This window comes from Thalassophryne amazonica, chromosome 2 (genome assembly GCF_902500255.1).
Source record: "Thalassophryne amazonica chromosome 2, fThaAma1.1, whole genome shotgun sequence".
Lineage (NCBI taxonomy): Eukaryota > Metazoa > Chordata > Actinopteri > Batrachoidiformes > Batrachoididae > Thalassophryne > Thalassophryne amazonica.
This window is the reverse complement of record NC_047104.1, coordinates 94,415,651-94,441,217: the sequence shown is the minus strand read 5'-3', so window position 1 is coordinate 94,441,217 and position 25,567 is coordinate 94,415,651. Positions and strand designations below refer to the sequence as shown.

General features: G+C 41.0%; 1 protein-coding gene across 1 annotated transcript; it reads right to left on the bottom strand.

Moving 5' to 3' along the window:
- Positions 1-1,891: 1,891 nt before the first annotated feature.
- On the bottom strand, positions 1,892-24,361 carry LOC117527361 (transcriptional repressor CTCF-like). Its single transcript, XM_034189674.1, is given in 14 exon segments — positions 1,892-3,235; positions 5,687-5,833; positions 6,134-6,287; positions 6,392-6,574; positions 6,676-6,836; positions 17,483-17,537; positions 17,539-17,633; positions 17,717-17,837; positions 17,922-18,055; positions 18,277-18,447; positions 18,629-18,998; positions 19,119-19,301; positions 19,399-19,677; positions 24,207-24,361. Coding segments are annotated over 13 exon segments (2,301 nt in total). The 5' UTR covers positions 19,657-19,677; positions 24,207-24,361; the 3' UTR covers positions 1,892-2,966.
- Between the last annotated feature and the right edge of the window lie 1,206 nt (positions 24,362-25,567).

The window sequence follows — 25,567 nt, the reverse complement described above, 5'->3', positions numbered from 1 at the left end:
TGATTAGTGCACAGGTGTGCCTTAGACTGCCCACAATAAAAGGCCACTCTGAAAGGTGCAGTTTTATCACACAGCACAATGCCACAGATGTCGCAAGATTTGAGGGAGCGTGCAATTGGCATGCTGACAGCAGGAATGTCAACCAGAGCTGTTGCTTATGTATTGAATGTTCATTTCTCTACCATAAGCCGTCTCCAAAGTCGTTTCAGAGAATTTGGCAGTACATCCAACCAGCCTCACAACCGCAGACGACGTGTAACCACACCAGCCCAGGACCTCCACATCCAGCATGTTCACCTCCAAGATCGTCTGAGACCAGCCACTCGGACAGCCGCTGAAACAATCGGTTTGCGTAACCAAAGAATTTCTGCACAAACTGTCAGAAACCGTCTCAGGGAAGCTCATCTGCATGCTCGTCATCCTCATCGACCTGACTCCAGTTCGTCGTCGTAACCGACTTGAGTGGGCAAATGCTCACATTCGCTGGCATTTGGCACGTCGGAGAGGTGTTCTCTTCACGGATGATGCGAAGGAGAGGCAAATGGTGGTCACACCAGATACTGACTGGTATCCCCCCCAATAAAACAAAACTGCACCTTTCAGAGTGGCTTTTTATTATGGGCAGTCTAAGGCACAACTGTGCACTAATCATGGTGTCTAATCAGCATCTTGATATGGCACACCTGTGAGGTGGGATGGATTATCTCAGCAAAGGAGAAGTGCTCACTATCACAGATTTAGACTGGTTTGTGAACAATATTTGAGGGAAATGGTGATATTGTGTATGTGGAAAAAGTTTTAGATCTTTGAGTTCATCTCATACAAAATGGGAGCAAAACCAAAAGTGTTGCGTTTATATTTTTGTTGAGTATAATATACCAGTATACAATGCCTGCCACCTGCTGGACATGTCTGGGATTGTTACAGGATCATGGCTTGTGACGGAAATCAGTAGTGAGCGTGGCTTAAGTCAGCATAATAGTTTCTTTGCTTTTCAAAGCCTGGATTTGGAGGTCATTGCTGCTTTTCTTAGTGAATAAGTAAAACAAATTCTGTATTATGTTTAGTAACGTATGGACATTAGGCAATTTTTTAAGACAGACTTAAGTCTAGCTTAATAGTTGCCTATTGTATGAGGTGCAGTTGAGGAAAATTGAATTTGAAAGTTTTTAGCCATGAGGCAATTATCTGGTTAAGCACCTTCTTCCAAATAAGTAATTTTGTGCACAAATATTGAAGAAACATTATCTAGTTAAAGTTATATATCGAGTAAACATATGTACCCATGCAGTTAACTCATAAAATCAAGTTACTGAACATCAGTCATGGTGTTGCAAAGTAAAATTCTATCCTGTCCATTTTACGCATTATTTTGTGGTGACGTCAGTCTATACAAGATTATCTCTTAGGATCACACCCCAAAACACAGAGAACTACATTTGCTCACAGAAAGCTGCAATATTTTTTGTGCACATTCATAATAGAAATACGTATATGATTGTCATCTCTCCCCCCAAAGCATGCCATTTTGTATTAAAATAAAAATTCAGCATAGATCTTTAAAATCTTTTGGTACTTTATCAGTACCAGCATTTAGAACTACTTGTGCCGTATCACAGACATTATTTTCCAGCAAAGGATGCCTAAATTATAACTGAATCTGGTGTGGCACCGAAGATGCACACCAACATCACTGTTATGTTCCCCAAGCACAACCCATTATCAGTGCCAAGGACCCCAGTCTAAGAACTCCCACGTCACCACCTTGCCATGGCAGACACTGTAGATGGCTACTTTCAGGCCATGAAATTTAAAATAAAACAAAACTATTTCCACATTAAATTATGAGAGAATTACACAACTTCAGAAACTCAAGATGTCAGTCTCGATGTCTACTTTTTCTTTTATTGGTTGTACAGTCATACATCTGTATCTGACACACAAGCCAGTAAAATGTCATTCGAGCTTGTATGTAGCATTGCCAATGGTATAAAAGGAAAAAAAATAACCCAAAGTGGAATGGCTACACAATGGAAGAAAAACAGCTTTCTTCCTTTGCACTTAGTCACAATGTTGATCATATTGTATGTGGATTCTAAGGGTGTTACACTTGCAAGAAAAAGATGCATAAGCAGTCTAAAATCTCTTAAAACTAGAATAGGCTTAAATGACTTTACTAACCACAAAAAACAAAGCAAAAAAATATTCAAAATATTTAATATTTCTTGTGTTTAAGTGACTGCAACTAACATCAGCATCATTTGCTTCCATAAAATTGCTTTGTGTCCTTCCCAGGAAATATGTAACATTACAGCAACTATGAATCTTTGTTGTATTAGTCCCCCCCACACAAATCTCTAACTCCAGAAAGACATTTTACAAAATTTTAATATTTTGTTTAAAGGGCAGGTTTCTGTTTACACAGAGGTACAAAACCTCAGCATACAGATCACTGATTTTTATTTTTTTGCATGTTGACGAAGACAAAAATCCACAAGCCATCTTAATCTTCTTTTAAGAGCAACAATTTACTAGCATGTATATATAAAAAAATAGAAAATAAAATCTGCAAACAGAAGTGGAGGGTCAGGTTTTAAAGTCAAAATACTTTAAAATTAGAAATATCAACCCCCACCCCAAAAAATTACAGCCAAAGATTTTGCCAGTACAAACATGATGCAGGTGTTATTTACGAGTAATCACAAGAAAGCTAAACGATGCTGCTGGTAATTACAGCAAACCAAGCTCAGACAAGTACTGAGATTCTTTTTTTTTTTTCTCTTTTGGTTGACAAATCCATGTTAAAATCTTTTTAATCAAAAATAACACGATTAAAAAGAGAATCTTAAATTACAACAGTGATGTTCCTGTGCAGGATGCAAGTAATCATAAATGCCAGGAATAAAATGAAGATGTGAATAAGGGTCTGTGGGACTGTATCTGCACAGGTCGGACCCTCACATCCATCACCGGTCCATCATGCTGAGGATCATTTCAGGGGTGAGGTCTCCATTTGGAGCAGCCTCAGACAGCTGCACCACCTGTGTCGTCTCCTCTGTTTGAGATAACTCCTCCATCTGGATGGCTGACTCTTCCCCGCCAACCATCACCACCTCTGTGGCGTCCTCATTGCCGCCCTGCTCCTGGTCAGCTTGTTCAGTTACAATTTCCTTCTTCACAATGATGTCATCCACCTCTCCAGTGGCCTCATCCTCCACACGGATGATGGCAGCCGCTGTGAAGAGTTTCACGTGAGATTCTAGTACTATGAAATTATGTACAGGAATAGATTAAAAGTGGACTTCTGACAGTGTTATAGCTAATGATGTAATCTTAGCTGCACAATACTAATTAATGTCCTGCGCCACAATGAGACATGTACCCTAACCAGACTGCTGGACATTTGTCCCATCTTCCCCAAGAAACTTATCAGCTTTACAAATTTTACTACAACCCCTGGCAAAAATTATGGAATCACCGGCCTCGGAGGATGTTCATTCAGTTGTTTAATTTTGTAGAAAAAAAGCAGATCACAGACATGACACAAAACTAAAGTCATTTCAAATGGCAACTTTCTGGCTTTAAGAAACACTATAAGAAAGAAAAAAAGATTGTGGCAGTCAGTAATGGTTACTTTTTTAGACCAAGCAGAGGAAAAAAATATGGAATCACTCAATTCTGAGGAAAGAAATTATGGAATCACCCTGTAAATTTTCATCCCCCAAATTAACACCTGCATCAAATCAGATCTGCTCATTGACACTGACCCTATGCCATGACATTGACCCTATGTGTTAGGGCTGGATCAGGTGACCCTGAACCATCCCTTAGTTATGCTGCTATAGACAGACTGCTGGGGGGTTCCCATGATGCACTGTTTCTTTCTCTTTTTGCTCTGTATGCACCACTCTGCATTTAATCATTAGTGATCGATCTCTGCTCCCCTCCACAGCATGTCTTTTTCCTGGTTCTCTCCCTCAGCCCCAACCAGTCCCAGCAGAAGACTGCCCCTCCCTGAGCCTGGTTCTGCTGGAGGTTTCTTCCTGTTAAAAGGGAGTTTTTCCTTCCCACTGTAGCCAAGTGCTTGCTCACAGGGGGTCGTTTTGACCGTTGGGGTTTTACATCATTATTGTATGGCCTTGCCTTACAATATAAAGCGCCTTGGGGCAACTGTTTGTTGTGATTTGGCGCTATATAAAAAAAAAATTGATTGATTGATTGATGTGTCTTTTTGCAAGGAATGTTTTTGCAGTTTTTGCTCTATGGCAAGATGCATTATCATCTTGAAAAATGATTTCATCATCCCCAAACATCCTTTCAATTGTCCAAAATATCAACATAAACTTGTGCCTTTATTGATGATGTAATGACAGCCATCTCCCCAGTGCCTTTATCTGACATGCAGCCCCATATCATCAATGACTGTGGAAATTTACATGTTCTCTTCAGGCAGTCATCTTTATAAATCTCACTGGAAAGGCACCAAACAAAAGTTCCAGCATCATCACCTTGCCCAATGCAGATTCGAGATTCATCACTGAATATGACTTTCATCCAGTCATCCACAGTCCACAATTGCTTTTCCTTAGCCCATTGTAACCTTGTTTTTTTCTGTTTAGGTGTTAATGATGGCTTTCGTTTAGCTTTTCTGTATGTAAATCCCATTTCCTTTAGGCGGTTTCTTACAGTTCGGTCACAGACGTTGACTCCAGTTTCCTCCCATTCGTTCCTCATTTGTTTTGTTGTACATTTTTCGATTTTTGAGACATATTGCTTAAGTTTTCTGTCTTGATGCTTTGATGTCTTCCTTGGTCTACCAGTATGTTTGCCTTTAACAACCTTCCCATGTTGTTTGTATTTGGTCCAGAGTTTAGACACAGCTGACTGTGAACAACCAACATCTTTTGCAACATTGCGTGATGATTTACTCTCTTTTAAGAGTTTGATAATCCTCTCCTTTGTTTCAATTGACATCTCTCGTGTTGGAGCCATGATTCATGTCAGTCCACTTGGTGCAACAGCTCTCCAAGGTGTGTTCACTCCTTTTTAGATGCAGGACTAACGAGCAGATCTGATATGATGCAGGTGTTAGTTTTGGGGATGAAAATTTACAGGGTGATTCCATAATTTTTTCCTCAGAATTGAGTGATTCCATATTTTTTTCCTCTGCTTGGTCTAAAAAGTAACCGTTACTGACTGCCACAATCTTTTTTTCTTGATTTCTTATAGTGTTTCTTAAGCCAGAAAGTTGCCATTTGAAATTACTTTAGTTTTGTGTCATGTCTGTGATCTGCTTTTTTTCTACAAAATTAAACAACTGAATGAACATCCTCCGAGGCCGGTGATTCCATAATTTTTGCCAGGGGTTGTACATACTTGTTGCAATAGGAGTTTGCATTCAACAGCCCTGCGTGCTCCAATTATTTTTGCATTTTTAATTTTTTTTTTTTGGGGGGGTATGACTGCATGAAAGTGTAACTGCTGTGTACCAGATACAAAATGACTAAGTTTACATTCCCTTTTTCAATGCTGAAATAAAAACAAATCCTGTAGATCTGACCAATAAATAAAATATCAACTTTTATTTACAGCTACCAGGTTTGTCATTAAATGCTGTTTGAGTTTATATTGTGATTTAATTCCTGCCAGTTTAATTTAGTAGTCAACAGTAAGCAACACCACTCACTCTCTGGTTTGTTCTTTGGAGGTCGGCCACGTTTTCTCTTGAGTGGTGGCTCCACTGGGGCTGGAATAGGAACAACTGGTGGGGCCTGTTCCACCTCCAGCTCACTTAGCATCTCTTCATCCTCTTCTATTTCATCCATTTCTCCCTCTACAAACAGGAATGAAGAACAAGAGGATCTGTTCCTACAATGATTTTTAGCAGTGAATACACCAATATCTTAGCATCATGATATTGACAGAAGATCTTTTAACAAATGTACTAAAAAATGTAAAATTACCATGACTGTAATCAAAGCAACATGTAGTTTAACTGAGATGGACCCAACAGGATGAAATTAGGGTATTTTCTGGTGGTTAAATAGCTGCATTCTAAAATGTAAACTAGCTCCCAGGTTGGACTTGCATTTTCTTGTAACTCTGACCCCCCCCCCCCCCACCAAAAATATACCTGTGACATCATCATCATCATCATCATCATCTTCACCATCCCTCCTGCTCTGCATCTTCCTCTTTCTGCCACGGCGACCTCTCTTGGACGGGGTGCCATTTTCTTCTCCAATGACTTCACCTGTACAGTTTTCAGCGTGACGCAACATGGTGTTCTGCAGATTAAAAATAAATAAATAAGCAAATGGGAAACTGTGAAACCTCACTGAGATGGAAATGCCAAGTAAAAAAGCTGTGTGTCCCAAAAGCCCAAACATACCCTGCGAGTGAATGTCTTGCTACATTTAATGCAGACGAAGGCTGTGGGCACATAATTAGGATCGTGATAGCGCCTGAAGTGCATATCCAGAAGCTGCTTCTGTCTGAATGTTTTTTCACACTGGCTGCAGCCAAACGGCTTCTCCCCCGTGTGTGTGCGTTTGTGCATTATCATGTGGCGTTCCTAAAAGGCAACAGGCAGAAAAGACAGTCAGCATGCACAGAATACCACATAGTGCACTCACACTATGTGGTACATACTCCAAATAACACACACACACACACCTGTCTGCAGCAGTAGTCACACTGGTCACACTTGAAACGTTTCTCATTTTTATGAGTCTTCTGGTGTTGGATCAGAGCATAACGTTCATGAAACACAGCATCACAGTAGCGACATTTCTTTCCCGTCTCAATAAATGAGTGCTGCTTCCGCAAATGCACACCTGGGAGAGAAAATGACATGACAAAATAAATAAAATTATTACCAAGTAAACAAATATAAGAGGATCCAACACACACCACAGGAACCCCTTTAAACATTTAAATTCATATCCAAGCATTAGCAGGTGCAGAGGGTCCAGCGTGTAAAATTCTGCCTGAAGAGTGTGTGGGTCGCTGCACAAGCATAGCCAATATTGTGTTTATCAGAATGCCCATATCAATAAAAATGTCTGATTTCATAAATACAGTAAAACTCACATATAATGGATTTAGGTGGACCAGCAAATTTTGTCTGTTATATGTATAAAATTGACAAAAACTGTTATATGTATGTAACAGATTAGTTACAGTCAGGAGGAGCCGAACGATCTACGGGGAACCCCCAGCACCAATTAGGCTTACGTATGTCCTTGATTAAGTGCCTGACCTTGAATCAGGACCTGCTTCATTTAATGAATGAGTCAAAATCTGGGTAGAAAAAACAAAAAAAAAAAAAAAAACAACAAAACAAAAACACCTGCCTTAAGTGTCAGACATTATGTGCATTAAAAAGATTACATTTAGCCGAGTCAAGTCTTTTTTCTAAGTCAGCTACAGAGTGGCACCTTAAAATCCTAAAGCCTGATTTAAGCTTCTGCAACTCTGTAGTCATGCAATGATGTTGGCGTGAACGTGAGTAGGGATGGGTATTGATAAGATTTTATCGATTGATATCATTATCGATTCTGCTTATCGATACGATTCCTTATCGATACTTCTTGTGAATTTTCTGTGTAAAAGTAGGCTTTACTGGTTTTCTATGTCAACAACATTTTATTGAGTCTTGAGTAAATAAATATGAAATTGGTCACTGGATCCTTAAACTTTGGATATAATAAACTCTACATGGTGGATCCTTGATCTCTGGACATAAGTAGAAACAAAATCTGTAGTTTTGTGAAAAGCATTTCCTTTCAGATATTATTGGCATGAATCTCTTTCCATACATCTGAGCTGAGTTCTTGCAGCTGGCTGTGCTGCACGTCAGGATGTAATTAATAAAGAATGCAGGATGTCTCATTTTGGGAGGAAAAAACATTTTAGTTAATTGTAATTTGTCTGTATTACAGTGTTTGGAAAGAGTTGTCATTTTACTTAAAGTGGCAATTCGCTTTGAAGTTAATTCCAACCGGACTCTCAGCAGAGAGCGATGCAGTGTTTGGAGCGGTACAAAGAACGGAGGATGATTCTCGTTGCTCATCTACAACAAGAAAGGGGTCCCAGTTAGTGACTTTAATCCACACAAAAGTGACTCATGACTGACATTTTAACAGCTTTGAGAGGGGATAAGAAGTGGACTTGCTGCTTCTGAAGAGCAGCAAATCAAAGAACCAACGAGCCAGCGGATCGAAGCAGTGCTTCATTGGTTCACACTTCAAAGTGGAATCGTGCTGCAAAGGTGGTTGATTACAGACCCGCTGCAGGATCTGCAATCAATGTAGAGAAATGATCATTTTCCTGACAAAGACCCTCAAAAACAATGGCCGCTCTGAAGGACCGATAAGGGACTGTAAGACTATTGATATCGGTGGACCGGATCATTTCTTAACGATACCTGAAAAGAACCGGTTCTCGATACCCAACCCTAAGCGTGACCCTTTTAAAGTTCTTCACCGCATCTTTATGCAATTTGCTGCAGGAACAGCGCCTTTTTCTGGATTAATTTGTCTCTCAACGAGCTCCACTTCTTTATACAATCATCAACCTCCAAACCAACGAACGGTAAGTGGAATTTTCCTCCATGAATTGTAGGTCAGTCATTTGAGTGTCTTTTTCTGACTTGTTCTTGTAAAGTTGGTCATATTTGCAGACTTTTCTGCCAGACGTATTCAATCCATGATCAAAATGTAATCAGCGTGCACACTGCAACAACTTTTACAGTATGACGGCAGAGGAAGGAGTGAAACCGGAAAAGTGACCAATCACAGCCTGTCATTTCACAGGTGAACAGGTTCACAGCCATGGAGATTTAAAGTGGTTTGGTTCATCACACAGGGATGTGTGTGAAACTTAACACCTTATTACAGTGCAAGCAACAAGCAGCATTTTGCTAATAATCACTGGCCTTGAATTATTCCCTGCCTCGTTTAGGTGCCGGGTCGAAGCACAGTTTGAAAACTAAACGGCTGGGCTTTTCAAATCAAATCAATTTTATTCATATAGCGCCAAATCACAACAAACAGTTGCCCCATCGCGCTTTATATCGCAAGGCAAAAGCCATACAATAATTACGGAAAAACCCCAACGGTCAAAACGACACCCCGTGAGCAAGCACTTGGCGACAGTGGGATGGAAAAACTCCCTTTTAACAGGAAGAGACCTCCAGCAGAACCAGGCTCAGGGAGGGGCAGTCTTCTGCTGGGACTGGTTGGGGCTGAGGGAGAGAATCAGGAAAAAGACATGCTGTGGAGGGGAGCAGAGATCAATCACTAATGATTAAATGCAGAGTGGTGCATACAGAGCAAAAAGAAAGAAACACAGTGCATCATGGGAACCCCCCCAGCAGTCTAAGTCTATAGCAGCATAACTAAGGGATGGTTCAGGGTCACCTGATCCGGCCCTAACTATAAGCTTTAGCAAAAAGGAAAGTTTTAAGCCTAATCTTAAAAGTAGAGAGGGTGTCCGTCTCCCTGATCCGAGCTGAAAGCTGAAGGCTCTGCCTCCCATTCTACTCTTAAAAACCCTAGGAACGACAAGTAAGCCTGCAGTCAGAGCGAAGCGCTCTATTGGGGTGATATGGTACTATGAGGTCCCTAAGATAAGAAGGGACCTGATTATTCAAAACCTTATAAGAAGAAGAATTTTAAATTCTATTCTAGAATTAACAGGAAGCCAATATGGGTGAAATATGCTCTCTCCTTCTAGTCCCTGTCAGTACTCTAGCTGCAGCATTTTGAATTAACTGAGAGGCTTTTCAAAGAACTTTTAGGACAACCTGATAATAATGAATTACAATAGTCCAGCCTAGAGGAAATAAATGCATGAATTAGTTTTTCAGCATCACTCTGAGACAAGACCTTTCTAATTTTAGAGATATTGCGCAAATGCAAAAAAGCAGTCCTACATATTTGTTTAATATGCGCATTGAATGACATATCCTGATCAAAAATGACTCCAAGATTTCTCACAGTATTACTAGAGGTCAGGGTAATGCCATCCACAGTAAGGATCTGGTTAGACACCATGTTTCTGAGATTTGTGGGGCCCAAGTACAATAACTTCAGTTTTATCTGAGTTTAAAAGCAGGAAATTAGAGGTCATCCATGTCTTTATGTCTAAGACAATCCTGCAGTTTAGCTAAATGGTGTGTGTCCTCTGGCTTCATGGATAGATAAAGCTGGGTATCATCTGCGTAACAATGAAAATTTAAGCAATGCTTTCTAATAATACTGCCTACGGGAAGCATGTATAAAGTGAATAAAATTGGTCATAGCACAGAACCTTGTGGAACTCCATAATTAACCTTAGTCTGTGAAGAAGACTCCCCATTTACATGAACAAATTGTAATCTATTAGATAAATATGATTCAAACCACTGCAGCGCAGTGCCTTTAATACCTATAGCATGCTCTAATCTCTGTAATAAAATTTTATTGTCAACAGTATCAAAAGCAGCACTGAGGTCTAACAGAACAAGTACAGAGATGAGTCCACTGTCTGAGGCCATAAGATGATCATTTGTAACCTTCACTAATGCTGTTTCTGTACTATGATGAATTCTAAACCCTGACTGAAACTCTTCAAATAGACCACTCCTCTGCAGATGATCAGTTAGCTGTTTTACAATTACCCTTTCAAGAATTTTTGAGAGAAAAGGAAGGTTGGAGATTGGCCTATAATTAGCTAAGATAGCTGGGTCAAGTGATGGCTTTTTAAGTAATGGTTTAATTACTGCCACCTTAAAAGCCTGTGGTACATAGCCAACTAATAAAGATAGATTGATTATATTTAAGAACGAAGCATTAATTAATGGTAGGGCTTCCTTGAGCAGCCTGGTAGGAATGGGGTCTGATAGACATGTTGATGGTCTGGAGGAAGTAACTAATGAAAATAACTCAGAACAATCGGAGAGAAAGAGTCTAAACAAATGCCGGCATCACTGAAAGCAGCCAAAGAGAACGATATGTCATTGGGATGGTTACGAGTAATTTTTTCTTTAATAGTTAAAATTTTATTAGCAAAGAAAGTCATGAAGTCATTACTAGTTAAAGTTAAAGGAATACTCGGCTCAATAGAGCTCTGACTCTTTGTCAACCTGGCTACAGTGCTGAAAAGAAACCTGGGGTTGTTCTTATTTTCTTCAATTAGTGATGGGTAGTAAGATGTCCTAGCTTTACGGAGGGCTTTTTTTATAGAGCAACAGACTCTTTTTCCAGGCTAAGTGAAGATCTTCTAAATTAGTGAGACGCCATTTCCTCTCCAATTTACGGGTTATCTGCTTTAAGCTGCAAGTTTGTGAGTTATACCACGGAGTCAGGCACTTTTGATTTAAGGTTCTCTTTTTCAGAGGAGCTACAACATCCAAAGTTGTCCTCAAAGAGGATATAAAACTATTGACAAGATAATCTATCTCACAGAGTTTAGGTAGCTACTCTGCCCTGTGTTGGTATATGGCATTGGAGAACATAAAGAAGGAATCATATCCTTAAACCTAGTTACAGCGCTTTCTAAAAGACTTCTACTGTAATGAAACTTATTCCCCACTGCTGGGTAGTCCATCAGAGTAAATGTTATTAAGAAATGATCAGACAGAAGGGGGTTTTCAGGGAATACTGTTAAGTCTTCAATTTCCATACCATAAGTCAGAACAAGATCTAAGGTATGATTAAAGTGGTGGGTGGACTCATTTACATTTTGAGCAAAGCCAATCGAGTCTAACAATAGATTAAATGCAGTGTTGAGGCTGTCATTCTCAGCATCTGTGTGGATGTTAAAATCGCCCACTATAATTATCTTATCTGAGCTAAGCACTAAGTCAGACAAAAGGTCCGAAAATTCACAGAGAAACTCACAGTAACAACCAGGTGGACGATAGATAACAACAAATAAAACTGGTTTTTTGGGACTTCCAATTTGGATGGACAAGACTAAGAGTCAAGCTTTCAAATGAATTAAAGCTCTGTCTGGGTTTTTGATTAAGTAATAAGCTGGAGTGGAAGATTGCTGCTAATCCTCCGCCTCAGCCCGTGCTACGAGCGTTCTGACAGTTAGTGTGACTCGGGGGTGTTGACTCGTTTAAACTAACATATTCATCCTGCTGTAACCAGGTTTCTGTAAGGCAGAATAAATCAATATGTTGATCAATTATTATATCATTTACTAACAGGGACTTAGAAGAGAGAGATCTAATGTTTAATAGACCACATTTAACTGTTTTAGTCTGTGGTGGAGTTGAAGGTGCTATATTATTTTTTTCTTTTTGAATTTTTATGCTTAAATAGATTTTTGCTGGTTATTGGTGGTCTGGGAGCAGGCACCGTCTCTACGGGGATGGGGTAATGAGGGGATGGCAGGGGGAGAGAAGCTCAAGAGAGGTGTGTAAGACTACAACTCTGCTTCCTGGTCCCAACCCTGGATAGTCACGGTTTGGAGGATTTAAGAAAATTGGCCAGATTTCTAGAAATGAGAGCTGCTCCATCCAATGTGGGATGGATGCCGTCTCTCCTAACAAGACCAGGTTTTCCCCAGAAGCTCAGACAGCCAGCAATTCAGGGAGAACATGCAGCTAAACATGTCACTCCCGGTCCGATTGGGGAGGGGCCCAGAGAAAACTACAGAGTCCGACATTGTTTTTGCAAAGTTACACACGATTCAATGTTAATTTTAGTGACCTCCGATTGGCGTAACCGGGTGTCATTACTGCCGACGTGAATTACAATCTTACCAAATTTATGCTTAGCCTTAGCCAGCAGTTTCAAATTTCCTTCAATGTCGCCTGCTCTGGCCCCCGGAAAAGACAATTGACTATGGTTGCTGGTGTCGCTAACTTCACATTTCTCAAAACAGAGTCACCAATAACCAGAGTTTGTTCCTCGGCGGGTGTGTCGCCGAGTGGGGAAAAACGGTTAGAAATGTGAACGGGTTGGCGGTGTACACGGGGCTTCTGTTTAGGACTACGCTTCCTCCTCACAGTCACCCAGTCGGCCTGCTTTCCCGGCTGCTCGGGATCTGCCGGAGGGGAACTAACGGCGGCTAAGCTACCTTGGTCCGCACCGACTACAGGGGCCTGGCTAGCTGTAGGATTTTCCAAAGTGCGGAGCCGAGTCTCAAATTTGCCCAGCCTGGCCTCCAAAGCTACGAATAAGCTACACTTATTACAAGTACCATTACTGCTAAAGGAGGCCGAGGAATAACTAAACATTTCACACCCAGAGCAGAAAAGTGCGGGAGAGACAGGAGAAGCCACCATGCTAAACCGGCTAAGAGCTAGTAGCTGCGCTAAGCTAGCGGATTCCTAAAAAACACACAAAGTGAATAATGTGTAAATAATTTAGAGGTGATTCAGCAGAGAGAGTGCTTTAGTTAAGGCACGTGAAGATTACACTGTGAAACAAATCGTTATCTAGTTAACTAGATCAATTTAACTGCGCAGATTAAACAGCTAACAGATACAGCAAAACACCGCTGTGCTCCGGAACAGGAAGTGATACAATACCGCAGTGAGAGCCAACCACCAGTAGAGTACAATAATAGTAGTGTGGCATTCAGTCAGTGAGTTCATCAATTTTGTGGAACCTTTAATCACGGAAATATGGTACCCATGTTCCTCAATTCAGCACGTGTCAGTACTGAATGTCATTTAATACGTCCAGACTGCTCTGTCTGATACATGCGAGGGGTTTTTACATTTTGTCCGATGTGAGCAAAAATCCATTATACAAAATCCTGTATATACTGTGTTTATTACACAGAAAACCTTTCAAAAAGCACTTGGACGTTTGCTTTTGTCTGGTAAGTGCGAATATCCGGTTTATACGATGACGATTTAGGTGAGCTTTACTGTACAAAATAAGTCACAAATAATTGGTTTGTGTGTTTTTGTCCTGTACAAACACTCTTCTCATGTGTTTCAGCAGAGGGCATTGGAAAGTTGTGTGCATCCAGTTTGTCCTTGTCGCTGCAGTAAGCAACAATATGAAAACTATAACGATCGATCTTTTGCTGCCCCCCCCCTAATGATAAAACAGCATCCAGTTTGCCCTGTTGCGGTGCGCAGCTGCTGCGATTACAGGCCGATTGTGATATTTTCCGTCAAGCTCTCACTGAAAATAATGTAATATCCAGTTTTCTTCTCAAATAACTGTTTAGTGCCAGATCTATTCCACTTTGTGTGCAATTCATTCACACTTTGCATCATTACTGCAACTAGTATGAATTTCCTTTCCTTTTTTTGGGGGGGGGGGCATCAAAATGACTGCCATGTGACCAATAAGTCCCTTCAGCTGCTCCCTTGTTTGCACTCGGGATTGCCACAGCGAATCCAAAGTGGATCTGCATGTTGATTCTGTACAAGTTTTATGCTGGATGTACTTCCTTATGCAACTCCAGATTACACAATGAAATGTGGCAGGGGTGGGGTTTGAACCAGGAACCTTCTGCACTGAAAGTGCACTAACCACTTACCGATAAAATAAAAAACCATTGCATGAATGTAAAAAATAAGTAATGACCACAAAATAAATAAATATTCCCCATGAAAAACAAAAGCTTTTGTGTCATTTCTTTAGTTTTTTTTTATGTCCTAAACGACCAGCACACACTGATGACATCACCACAGGTAAAATGCAGAAGCGATAAGACAAATGTGAAAACTTATTGTTCAGCTTTGTTGTTATGCCGTGGTTACAAAATCAATTTATTTTAGGAGGATGTTAAAAACAAATAAATAATTTTGGGTGGGTGTTTAACCAACTTTTTACGTTTAACAGGCAGGGAGGGTGGGTTAATTCTCGATCAGGAGCGGTCTGCACAGTAATTAAAACTGTCACACAGGAGAAGTCAGTACATTACTCTAGTCACTCCACTTTTATTTGAACTTTTGTATGATGTAAATGAGGCTCTACACATCTGAGGCAATGTAAGCAAGCTCCAGCTAGGACCATTTTAGTGCTGGGCAAACTATGTGATTGCAGCTCACAGCCTTGGGTCCAGGACCCGCTTAAAGTGCTGGTCACAACCCACCGTGCGTTTTTTTCTGCCGTACGTTTTCTGCGGATGCCACGGCCACTACGTTTTTGTGAAAACGTACGGAGGCAGTAGCAAGAGGAGGGAGAATGTTCAACGCACGTCTCTAGGAGCGTAACGATAAAGAGAGTTGACAAAGCAGTGTGTGTGGTCAGCTTTTCTTTTTTATGAGCGGGACCGGAGCGGCAGGTGTTTTTCGGCGTCGGCGATGCATGAGCATGTCCAGCCTGCAGCGGTCAGTTGTACGAGTGTATACTTGCCTCGAAAAGTTACAGCTGGACAAAAAGTTACAGACTGAAGCTGTGGAGTGTCTGTGTTGCTGAAGTTTGGAAATCAAGTCCAAGTTCAAGTGAGAAGCTGCGTCGTGCATGCATGTCTGTCGGCCTCCATAGTATGTGGTGAGTGCGTAATCCATACTGCCTCCGAACGGATTTGGTTAATTCAATAGTAATTGAATGAAAATGTGCTGCTTTGAATCCGTACTGAGGCAGTACTCACAACGTGCGTCATCTGTACTGCTGGTGAATCCGCAGCGAAAAATCTGCATGCACTAAAACCTCTACAGCGTGTCTGCGTGTTCCTAAATTCGTACTGAGGCAGTACTTACGATGTACGGATCTCCAAATTTAGCCCACGTTTTTGCAAGTAGACTGCACGCACGTGCAAGTACGGTGGGTTGTGACCACGGCTTAAAGGACCCTGGTGGGTCCAGGGGAAATGCCCTGGCAGAGGTCAAAGGGCAGAGACCCCTAAAGCTATAGGTTTTTATTCCTCAAACATAATTAGGAAGCCCTACTTGAACTAATTTGTAGTGGTTTTAGATGCACTGAAAGCAAGAATAATAATAAATAACGTTGAAAAGGTTAAAAACATTAATATTTGATGGACAGCTCAGTTTTTCTGTCACCTTGACAGTTTTTTTTTTAAACAATATAACCCCTAATTGTCTTGTTTGAACAAGAGCTGAACCTGAACTGATTTGATTGTCAAACCTGCTCTTTCTGAATCAGTTCTTCACACTTCCCTGTTTCAATGAAGCTGTGTGGTGAAGATGATCATTTATGATTAAGTTTAATGAGCGTGTAGCACTAAAGTCTGCTGTTCATTCCAATGAAAACTATTAACTTTTCATGCGAAAATTAGTGAAGCCCTGTCTCTCTCTCTCTCTCTGTCCCCTGATTGCATAAAAAGAAAATGAGAAATGTATTACATATTTCTTTATTTTTTAATTTTTCAGAAAGTCCACACTGGGAGCACAGCCAATTTGAACCTGAGAGCCAGGTGGAACTTTGCAGTACCGTTGTCACTGACCAAACAGCACCCTCTAAAAATCTGTCTGCCCTGCATTCACTGTGCATGGGTCATTTCTGTGCATCAGTTATGGTTCACCAATTATCACCTCATTTCTGCTTAAAACTGCACTCCAGTCATCAATCTCAGCAACAGATATCTGCAGCTTTTGTACAGCAATTATTTCCACATAAATTAAGCATTATTTCATAAAAGATGGAGAAAGCGATCAGAGCACAGCAGCCAGACAAGCTGCTGCATTCACTGCGCCTCCCTCATTTCAAAGCATCAGTAGCAACTCACTGATTATTGCCCCGTTTCTGCTTAAAACTGACTTTAGAATGATTTAAGAGGTTTTACCTTGTCATCTGATGGTTAATAATCACATTCCCTTTGGGTGTAGAGACTCAGTCTCAGAGGAGCTGCTGTGGTCCCAAATGACACATTCGCAGCGAAGGATGGGTGGAACAATTTATAAGGGGGGACCGTTTGCTCCGCAATACTGGGTGCCTGAATGCAAGTACTGCTCTCAATTCTTAGTACTTCTTGAATGTACACCCCGCCCCATCCCTCTAAGGCAGGCAGCTTATAAACTTGAGTTAAAATTGAATGCAACACATATACAATGTTAACTTCTCACCTACTTAGGATTTTCTATATTGTCAGCAAACTTCTCCTTATGTTAATCTATCTTGTTGTTGGTCAAATTCAAGCTGAGGAGTTTTACCAGCAAATTAATTAATACAAAGACGCTTAAACGTGAACATTTATATATTTTTCAGCTGCTCCCCCCACCCCAGAGCTGATATCAACTACAGCTGTTGGGGGATAAATTACAATAATCAATATACCATTTAGTCTAGTGGGTGTCCACTGTGAAACCCAACCATGCACAATTTTAACCGCCTTGGATACAAACTCATTCAATTTGGGTTATAATCAGATCCATTTTTTTCAAGTTGTCATGTGCACAATAGTGGGACACACATGGCCTTATAGTTGGTGGCGGATAAATTTATATGCTGAAAAACACAATTTCTCTGAATCTCAGTCCAGAGATGTTAATGACCAATTTATTAAGTCAGCCTTCCCCACAACTTTTATAGATTGTGAATTAAAAGACAAAACAACTTACCCAAGTCACTCTTGCGTGCAATGACAGTATCACAGTGTGGCAGTTGAAAACTTGGCGACATTCTCTGTATGTTTCTGCAGGATGTGCATTTTCATGGTGCCACTCTGTGTAAAACGAGCGTGGCAGATGTAGCACTCATAAGGCTTTTCACCTGTCAGACAAGACGGAAGACTGTAAGAAGAGCGTCTTTACAGGAGTATTCAGCTTCTGCCACCTGCAGAAAAAGTAGTTCACCTGAATGTGTCCTCATGTGTCTCTTGAGCTTATACGTGTCTCTGCTGGCATAGCTGCACAAACTGCACTGGAAAGGGCGCTCCCCTGTATGAGAGCGGATGTGCCTTTTCAATTTGCTCACCTTTATTGCGAGGAGGGAAAAAAAATTAAATGAATGAAACTCTGTGCAACTTCTCCAAGGCCAGAGATATGTGTGATGACTTACCTCCACACTAGAATAGTCACACATGGAGCACTTGAAGGGTTTCTCATGCGTATGTTTGTAGCGGCGGTGACGCACTAACTCACCACTGGTCACAAATGCCATGTCACAATCTGAGCATTTGTGTGGGCGTGTGCCTTAGAAAGTGAGGGGAAAACAAACGACACTGTCAACATCCATTAATAAAATGCATCCATCGTACTGAGTAACATGTCACAAAAGGACCCATAAAGTAGAAATTAAATAACTATATGCCCCACTGTGCAGATATCAGCAATGAGTTCTGAGAAAGCGGGTCAAATTCTTAAATTTATCAAGTGGACACACTGATGTCTCATAATTACTTCTCCTGAGATACCTGTGTGTGTGTTAAGGTGGTTCCTCAGCAGTGTGACTGTTCTGAAGGCCCTTCCACACAGGTGACATTTATGTGGTCTTTCATCTGTGTGACTCTTCATATGTCGGTCCAGGTTGGAGCGCCGTGGGCACGTGTAGCTGCACAGCTCACACTGGAAAGTCTTCTTTACCCCTAACCCGAGATGCATATTACTGATTAATCATAACTGCAAAAAACTTAAGACCACAGATAATACATTTACAGAATGCAATGAGAACCCCTGGACAGTAAAAAACCAAATGCACACTGTGGCCAAAACATCCATCATGTTCAAATATCTGATGTACATCTAAAGAAAGTCATGAAATCAAACCTTTCTTCTTGATCTTTGTGGGCTTAGGTGGCTTCATGTTGCCCACTACTTTCTCAGCATTCACCTCTGACAACAACCCCTCTTGCTGCTCCTCCTCAAAGTCATACACAGAAACATCCATGTCCCGATCACCCTCTGCATAACGCAGGCGGTTCTTCTTTCCTTTCTTTCCCTTACGGACAGCAGCAACAGGCTGATAGTCTGGATCCTTTGCCCATTGAGGTTCTTCTTGTTGGGGCTCAACAGGTTCCTCATCTACTGCTTCTTCTTCCTCCTCTTCCACCCCTGTCACTTGAAGCTCCTCATGGGCTGCCTGGAGCTCCTCCTGCTCTACAGTCTCTACTTCTCCATTAGCACCCACTTTCACCACCTGAAGAAGAAAAATCAAAACAATTCCCCTTTCATGATTTTTCATTTCATTTTCATTTCACAATACATTCAGATTGTGACACTGAAAACAAGACAGACTTTATACTTTGTACTCTCTCACCTGGAATCCCTCAGGCAATGGTAGAGTGTGACAGATGACTGGCTCACCATCTTTGTTTGCTGTTGAAGCATCAACATACGTGGCCTGAAGCCCTTCAACAGTTGTTGTGGTAACTGGTACTTGCACCAACTGAAGCTGCCCAAGACCTAATGCAGCACCTGTTTGCTCCTCCATGTTCACTACCTATGTTAAAAGATGAGCCATTTCAACTCAGTCAAAAGACAGCCATTTATCCAGTGTTGATTACTAAAAATTCAACATTAGCGTAACAGACATTAACCTGGAGGGTGATGATTTGACCCTCTTCTCCACCAGTAACAGTCACTGTGCCGCCACCTTCCAACACTTCAGTCTTCATTTGCAGCAGAGTTGGATCAAGAGCATCCATCACCATCATCTCCATGTTACCAGCAACCTCCCCTTGTGGTGTGATGGCTGCTGCTTGCATCAAGGCTTCTTCACCCTCTGACAAGACCTTTCCATCAGGAGCCAGGGCAGCAGCCTGGACACTTTCCATGGAAACAACCTCGCCCTCCATGGCAAAGGGCCAACCAGAAACCTTAAAATACAGAGGGCATGTAAATGTCTTGTAAAAACTTGTGATCAAGCCTATGCAACCCTGTGTCTAACAGCTAAAATCCAGGGCCCATTTCATAAAGCAGTCTAATCTTGTTTAGTCAAACTTGGTTGACTAATTTTTGACAGTCTCTGCACAAAGCGCTTAGTCGTCCAAAGTTCTGCATTACCCGACTAAAGTTCTTAGCCTGGCACAGAGGAGGCCAATCTTATTTTAGTCTACAAAACATAACTGTCTTACCAAAAAAAAAAAAAAAATAGCTGCTATTATGTACCACCACTTGATGGAACACGCAAGAGCACCACTACGAGACTCATATTCCTCCAAAAGGAGCGCTTCCTCCGCTTTTGCCCATGGTTGTAGCAGATGACTGTCATGTGATGTGTTTGTGACAGTTCTCACATTAGCCACTGGGCGTTGCTGTTACGCTGAGCAGTGTTGTGTGCACAAAAAGGCTTGATGGAAGTGCCGTAAGTATGCAGAAGAAGAACTGCCAAGGTAAGAGTTAAGACGTCATATGTGTCCGTAAATGTTAATAAAGGCAGTCATGAAAACCAACCTGGAAGTAAACAAAACTCTTGCGCATTGGAGGCGTTTCTTGGCAACAGCACTTGCGAAGCTGTTATGTCCGTGAAAATCGTTGACTAACGTGAGATGGCTAATCTACAAGTTTAGATACAAGATAATTTATTGATCATATGCAGGTTAACACAGAGTCAACAGGCAATGAAATGCTTAGGATGAGAAGGACTGTTCAAACTTGCAGGAAGTACTAATAGCACACAATATAAATACTGAAAATATAAGCATATAAAAAAAAAATAATAATAATAATAATAGCAGTAGTCAGGTTGCAGTATTCACAGGTTGTAGTATTGTTCATATTGCACATAGTATTATTGCACATGACATATTGCACAGTTGTGTAGCAAGTTATTGCACAGGTAATAATAAATAGTAATAACAGATGAGTTATGAAAGGTAAGGTGGTGACATACAATCAATGTGGCATCAATGCGAAATGGTGATTAGACGGATAATGTTGGGCAGCTAACCATAGTTGACTCAGGAAGTTTAGTAGACTAAGATTAGATTGCTTTATGAAACTGGGCCCAGTTACCCATTCATGTTGATAAACTACATACATTATTTTTTTTTAACCATAACCAGACAAACTGCTGTCCCATTCATTCACACACAATCTGCAGCTCAAGTTGTTTGTGGCTCCTGTCACCTTAGTACTAGTGGTGAAGGAGAGGAGAATTTGACAGACACAAAGTGATGAAAATTTACATTTCAAAAAACTAATCAACAACATGCATTTTCACAAACATTTCTGTTGCTACTTAAAGACCTGGGAAGTATTTCAAGAAAGTATAATTCATGAATCCCAGATAAAGGACAAAGCCAGGCTTGACCTAGTGTGGGCCACACATCCTGGCTTTATATCACCCATTGCTGATTTTTGGCCACTATAGGGCAGTGCAGTCTCGTTTGAACCTTGCATGATATTACGAAGCAGTTGCGAAAACTGCAATTTTTTCTGGTACCCAGTGGAGAAAGGAAGACGAGGCAAATGGGAGATGTCGTGTCGTTAAGTGTTAGCCTATACAGCTAACCAGAGTAACTCTGTTCTCTCACCTGCACAACCGCCTCGACACATTTGCGCTTCGGGTCATAAACAAACTGCAACACATGTCCACCGCATTGTAATTTTTTTCCTTTGCATTTTCACTTTGCCTGAAATTTGCCAAAAATCTCAGAGTGCCGTGTTTCTGTCCCCGGAAGTAGCAAAGTTACATCATATTTTAACCCCTTAGCACCCACCCTCAAGCAAGACTGCACTGCCCAATTTGCATCTTACTTTCAAATCATGGAAATCTGGCCCAGCTTGTATTATATTCCATTTTATATCTGCTTACATACCAGCACAACTAATTACTATAAAGTACAAAGTCAGTACGATTCCCATTACGCAACTGTTTTGCAAATACCACGGTGCATGTACAAAATGCTACTTCCATTCTAGAAAGTAAAATATTGCAGCAACCATCCAAGAAAACGATACATCTCCATCTATAAAGTAATCATCTATCTGCAGCAGGCAGGTGAAACAGGCATCCTGATGGCCTTTTCTATTTGTCATGACAGCTGGATTGTGCCAGAGAAGTATCTCACAGGGCCAAGATGTCATATCTAGGTCCCTTACAAGAGTTTTGTCAGAGTTAAAATGTGTACAATACATTTTGTTTAATATTTTAATTGCAAATATCTAAGATTTCTTAAAAAGGTGGGGATACCTATCTTCCATATCAATTATTAATGCTCATTAAAAAATATGGAGTCAAGATAATTGGTAAATATTGCAAATTGTGATAGCTCATTTAGTCTTAAGAGTGAAATTAGATTAACCAGTCAATCAATCAATCAATCAACTTTTTTCTTGTATAGCGCCAAATCACAACAAACAGTTGCCCCAAGGCGCTCCACACTGCAAGGCAAGGCCATACAATAACCACGAAACACAGTCTACGTCTAAAGCAACATAACCAAGGGATGGTCCAGGGTCACCCGATCCAGCCCTAACTATAAGCCTTAGCGAAAAGGAAAGTTTTAAGCCTAATCTTAAAAGTAGAGAGGGTATCTGTCTCCCTGATCTGAATTGGGAGCTGGTTCCACAGGAGAGGAGCCTGAAAGCTGAAGGCTCTGCCTCCCATTCTACTCTTACAAACCCTAGGAACTACAAGTAAGCCCGCAGTCTGAGAGCGAAGCGCTCTAATGGGGTAATATGGTACTACGAGGTCCCTAAGATAAGATGGGACCTGATTATTCAAAACCTTATAAGTAAGAAGAAGAATTTTAAATTCTATTCTAGCATTAACAGGAAGCCAATGAAGGGAGGCCAACACGGGTGAGATATGCTCTCTCCTGCTAGTCCCCGTCAGTACTCTAGCTGCAGCATTCTGAACCAACTGAAGGCTTTTTAGGGAACTTTTAGGACAACCTGATAATAATGAATTACAATAGTCCAGCCTAGAGGAAATAAATGCATGAATTAGTTTTTTCAGCATCACTCTGAGACAAGACCTTTCTGATTTCAGAGATATTGCGTAAATGCAAAAAGGCAGTCCTACATATTTGTTTAATATGCGCTTTGAATGACATATCCTGATCAAAAATAACTCCAAGATTTCTCACAGTATTACTAGAGATCAGGGAAATGCCATCCAGAGTAACGATCTGGTTAGACACCATGCTTCTAAGATTTGTGGGGCCAAGTACAATAACTTCAGTTTTATCTGAGTTTAAAAGCAGGAAATTAGAGGTCATCCATGTCTTTATGTCTGTAAGACAATCCTGCAGTTTAGCTAATTGGTGCGTATCCTCTGGCTTCATGGATAGATAAAGCTGGGTATCATCTGCGTAACAATGAAAATTTAAGCAATACCGTCTAATAATACTGCCCAAGGGAAGCATGTATAAAGTGAATAAAATTGGTCCTAGCACAGAACCTTGTGGAACTCCATAATTAACTTTAGTCTGTGAGAAGATTCCCCATTTACATGAACAAACTGTAATCTATTAGACAAATATGATTCAAACCACCGCAGCGCAATGCCTTTAATACCTATGACATGCTCTAATCTCTGTAATAAAATTTTATGGTCAACAGTATCAAAAGCAGCACTGAGGTCCAACAGAACAAGCACAGAGATAAGTCCACTGTCCGAAGCCATAAGAAGATCATTTGTAACCTTCACTAATGCTGTTTCTGTACTATGATGAATTCTAAAACCTGACTGAAATAGACCATTCCTCTGCAGGTGATCAGTTAGCTGTTTTACAACTAACCAGTCCAGGCTGATTGGAAACTCTTACTAGTCAAATAATGTTAAACTGGAATTATCTCCAGTAATATATGTAATATATAATGTACAGTGCCAAACAGTGAGTAGACTTCAAAAAAGTGTATTTTGAAAGCGATCTGCTAATTTTGAAGTTGATCAGTCATTTGTAAAACGTTTTACATCTGTTTGTAACTCATATTTAACTGATCGACTTTCAGTGGATCAATATTTTACAGATGGTCTTTGTCGTAACACGTACATTGTAGACACGTGCCTCTGATCAGGAGCGTGTCCGCGTAAAAATTAAATAAATAAAAAGACGAAGTGGTGAGTTTGTTAACTCGAGAGGCGCGTCTGAAAACAGGAAACAAAGGGCGATAACATGGACGTCAGGCCCGAACAAACTAACAACACAAACACCATCAACACGGCCACAGCAGCGCACATACTACAAAATACCAGCCCAACTGAAAGAATACGTTGAACTGAGACATGGAGTTGCAGTTTATAGACGCATTTAGTAAATTTTGGACAACGATAGAGGGAGACAAACACCCCCCGCCAGCCGCCTGGCCGGTAAGCCCTACCGTGACACCTAGAGGCCGACGACAGCTCCTACAAAAACCTCTCCGTGTGCAGGTGCCAAACAACTGCTTGACTTACTCTCGCCCAGTTCTTTCCTCCCTTATATTCGGCTGGAAGCTCGACGCGCTGGTCTCCTTCGTCTAGCTCCGCCGTGGAAGCGGTTAACTGCTTCGCGCCAGCCTCTTAATTTTCTCCCGCTTTGGAAGAGCAGGCCCAGCACAAAATGGCGCCCCGTCAGCACTAACGCGCACGCGCAAACGGACTAACAGAGGGCGGGGCGAGCTGCAGCTGTGGGTGACAAGCGCCAGTTTTGAATTCGGCTGTGGGCGTGGCTTCTGACCCACCCTTGTGTACACAGGTGAATTTTGAGAGGCATTCTGTGAGGAGATGGACTCTGGGTAATTGCTGCCTCCAGATGTATCATATTTATCTCTTTGTATAGTTCTGTTCTTGAAAGTTTACTTTATGAATTTTCCAAGAACCTAGCTTTGGTATTCACACCAAGCATTATAGTCGGACGCTGGTCCATTCAGATAGTTCGATTTGTTTGATGAGGTATGAACACGCATTAGAACTATGGTGGAGACCACACAAGCAAACTGCACGGGTGAGACTGGGTCGACCTTTTCAGGTGTAAGACATAGGAATAAATCAGTTGATGTTGGCAGTAGTTGTGAAGATAGCATGAAGCACTAAGCAGGAACATGAAGACGCTGTATGAAAACAAACTCAACCTTGAAAAAAGTGTAACATTTAAGTCCCTATTACAGTGTGTTCTTCTATATCATAAAGTCTGACCACCACTAATCAGCCTCCTCCATCAGTGTGTGGTGGTAATAATGCCGTTGGTCATTATTAAACAATTTGACAGGTATGCCACTGTGTGAGGGCTATCACTTGTTTGTACTTAAACTCAGTAATGATGGATTATGCAGTGCTTTCAGAAAGTGTTCACAGTGCTTCAGTTTTTTCCACATGTTGTTATGTAAAGGCCTTATTCCAAAATGGAGTAAATTCATTTTTCCCCCTCAAAATTTTATTCACTGCACCCCATAATGACAACATGAAAATTTTTTGTTGTTGAAATTTTTGCTAGTTTATTAAAAATAAAAACAAGAAATCACATGTACGTAAGTATTCACACCTTTTGCTCAATAGTTTGTTGATGCACCTTTGGAAGCAATTTCAGCCTCAAGTCTTCTTTAATCTATCGTTTCGCAGTTGTGAATCTCACACGTCTCGCGGTCCGTGACTTATGCGAGAGGTCAGTTTCAGCAGAGTTTCGGTTTAGCGCACAATGTAAACACACGTTGTGAACAAGACATTGGGGCACAGCAGAAGTCCCTAACAGGTGCTACACCTCTTCTAGATAACCTTCTCAACTTGGGAGAATGTGTCATCATCATAATCGCCCATGAATTCACTGAATCAATGCCATC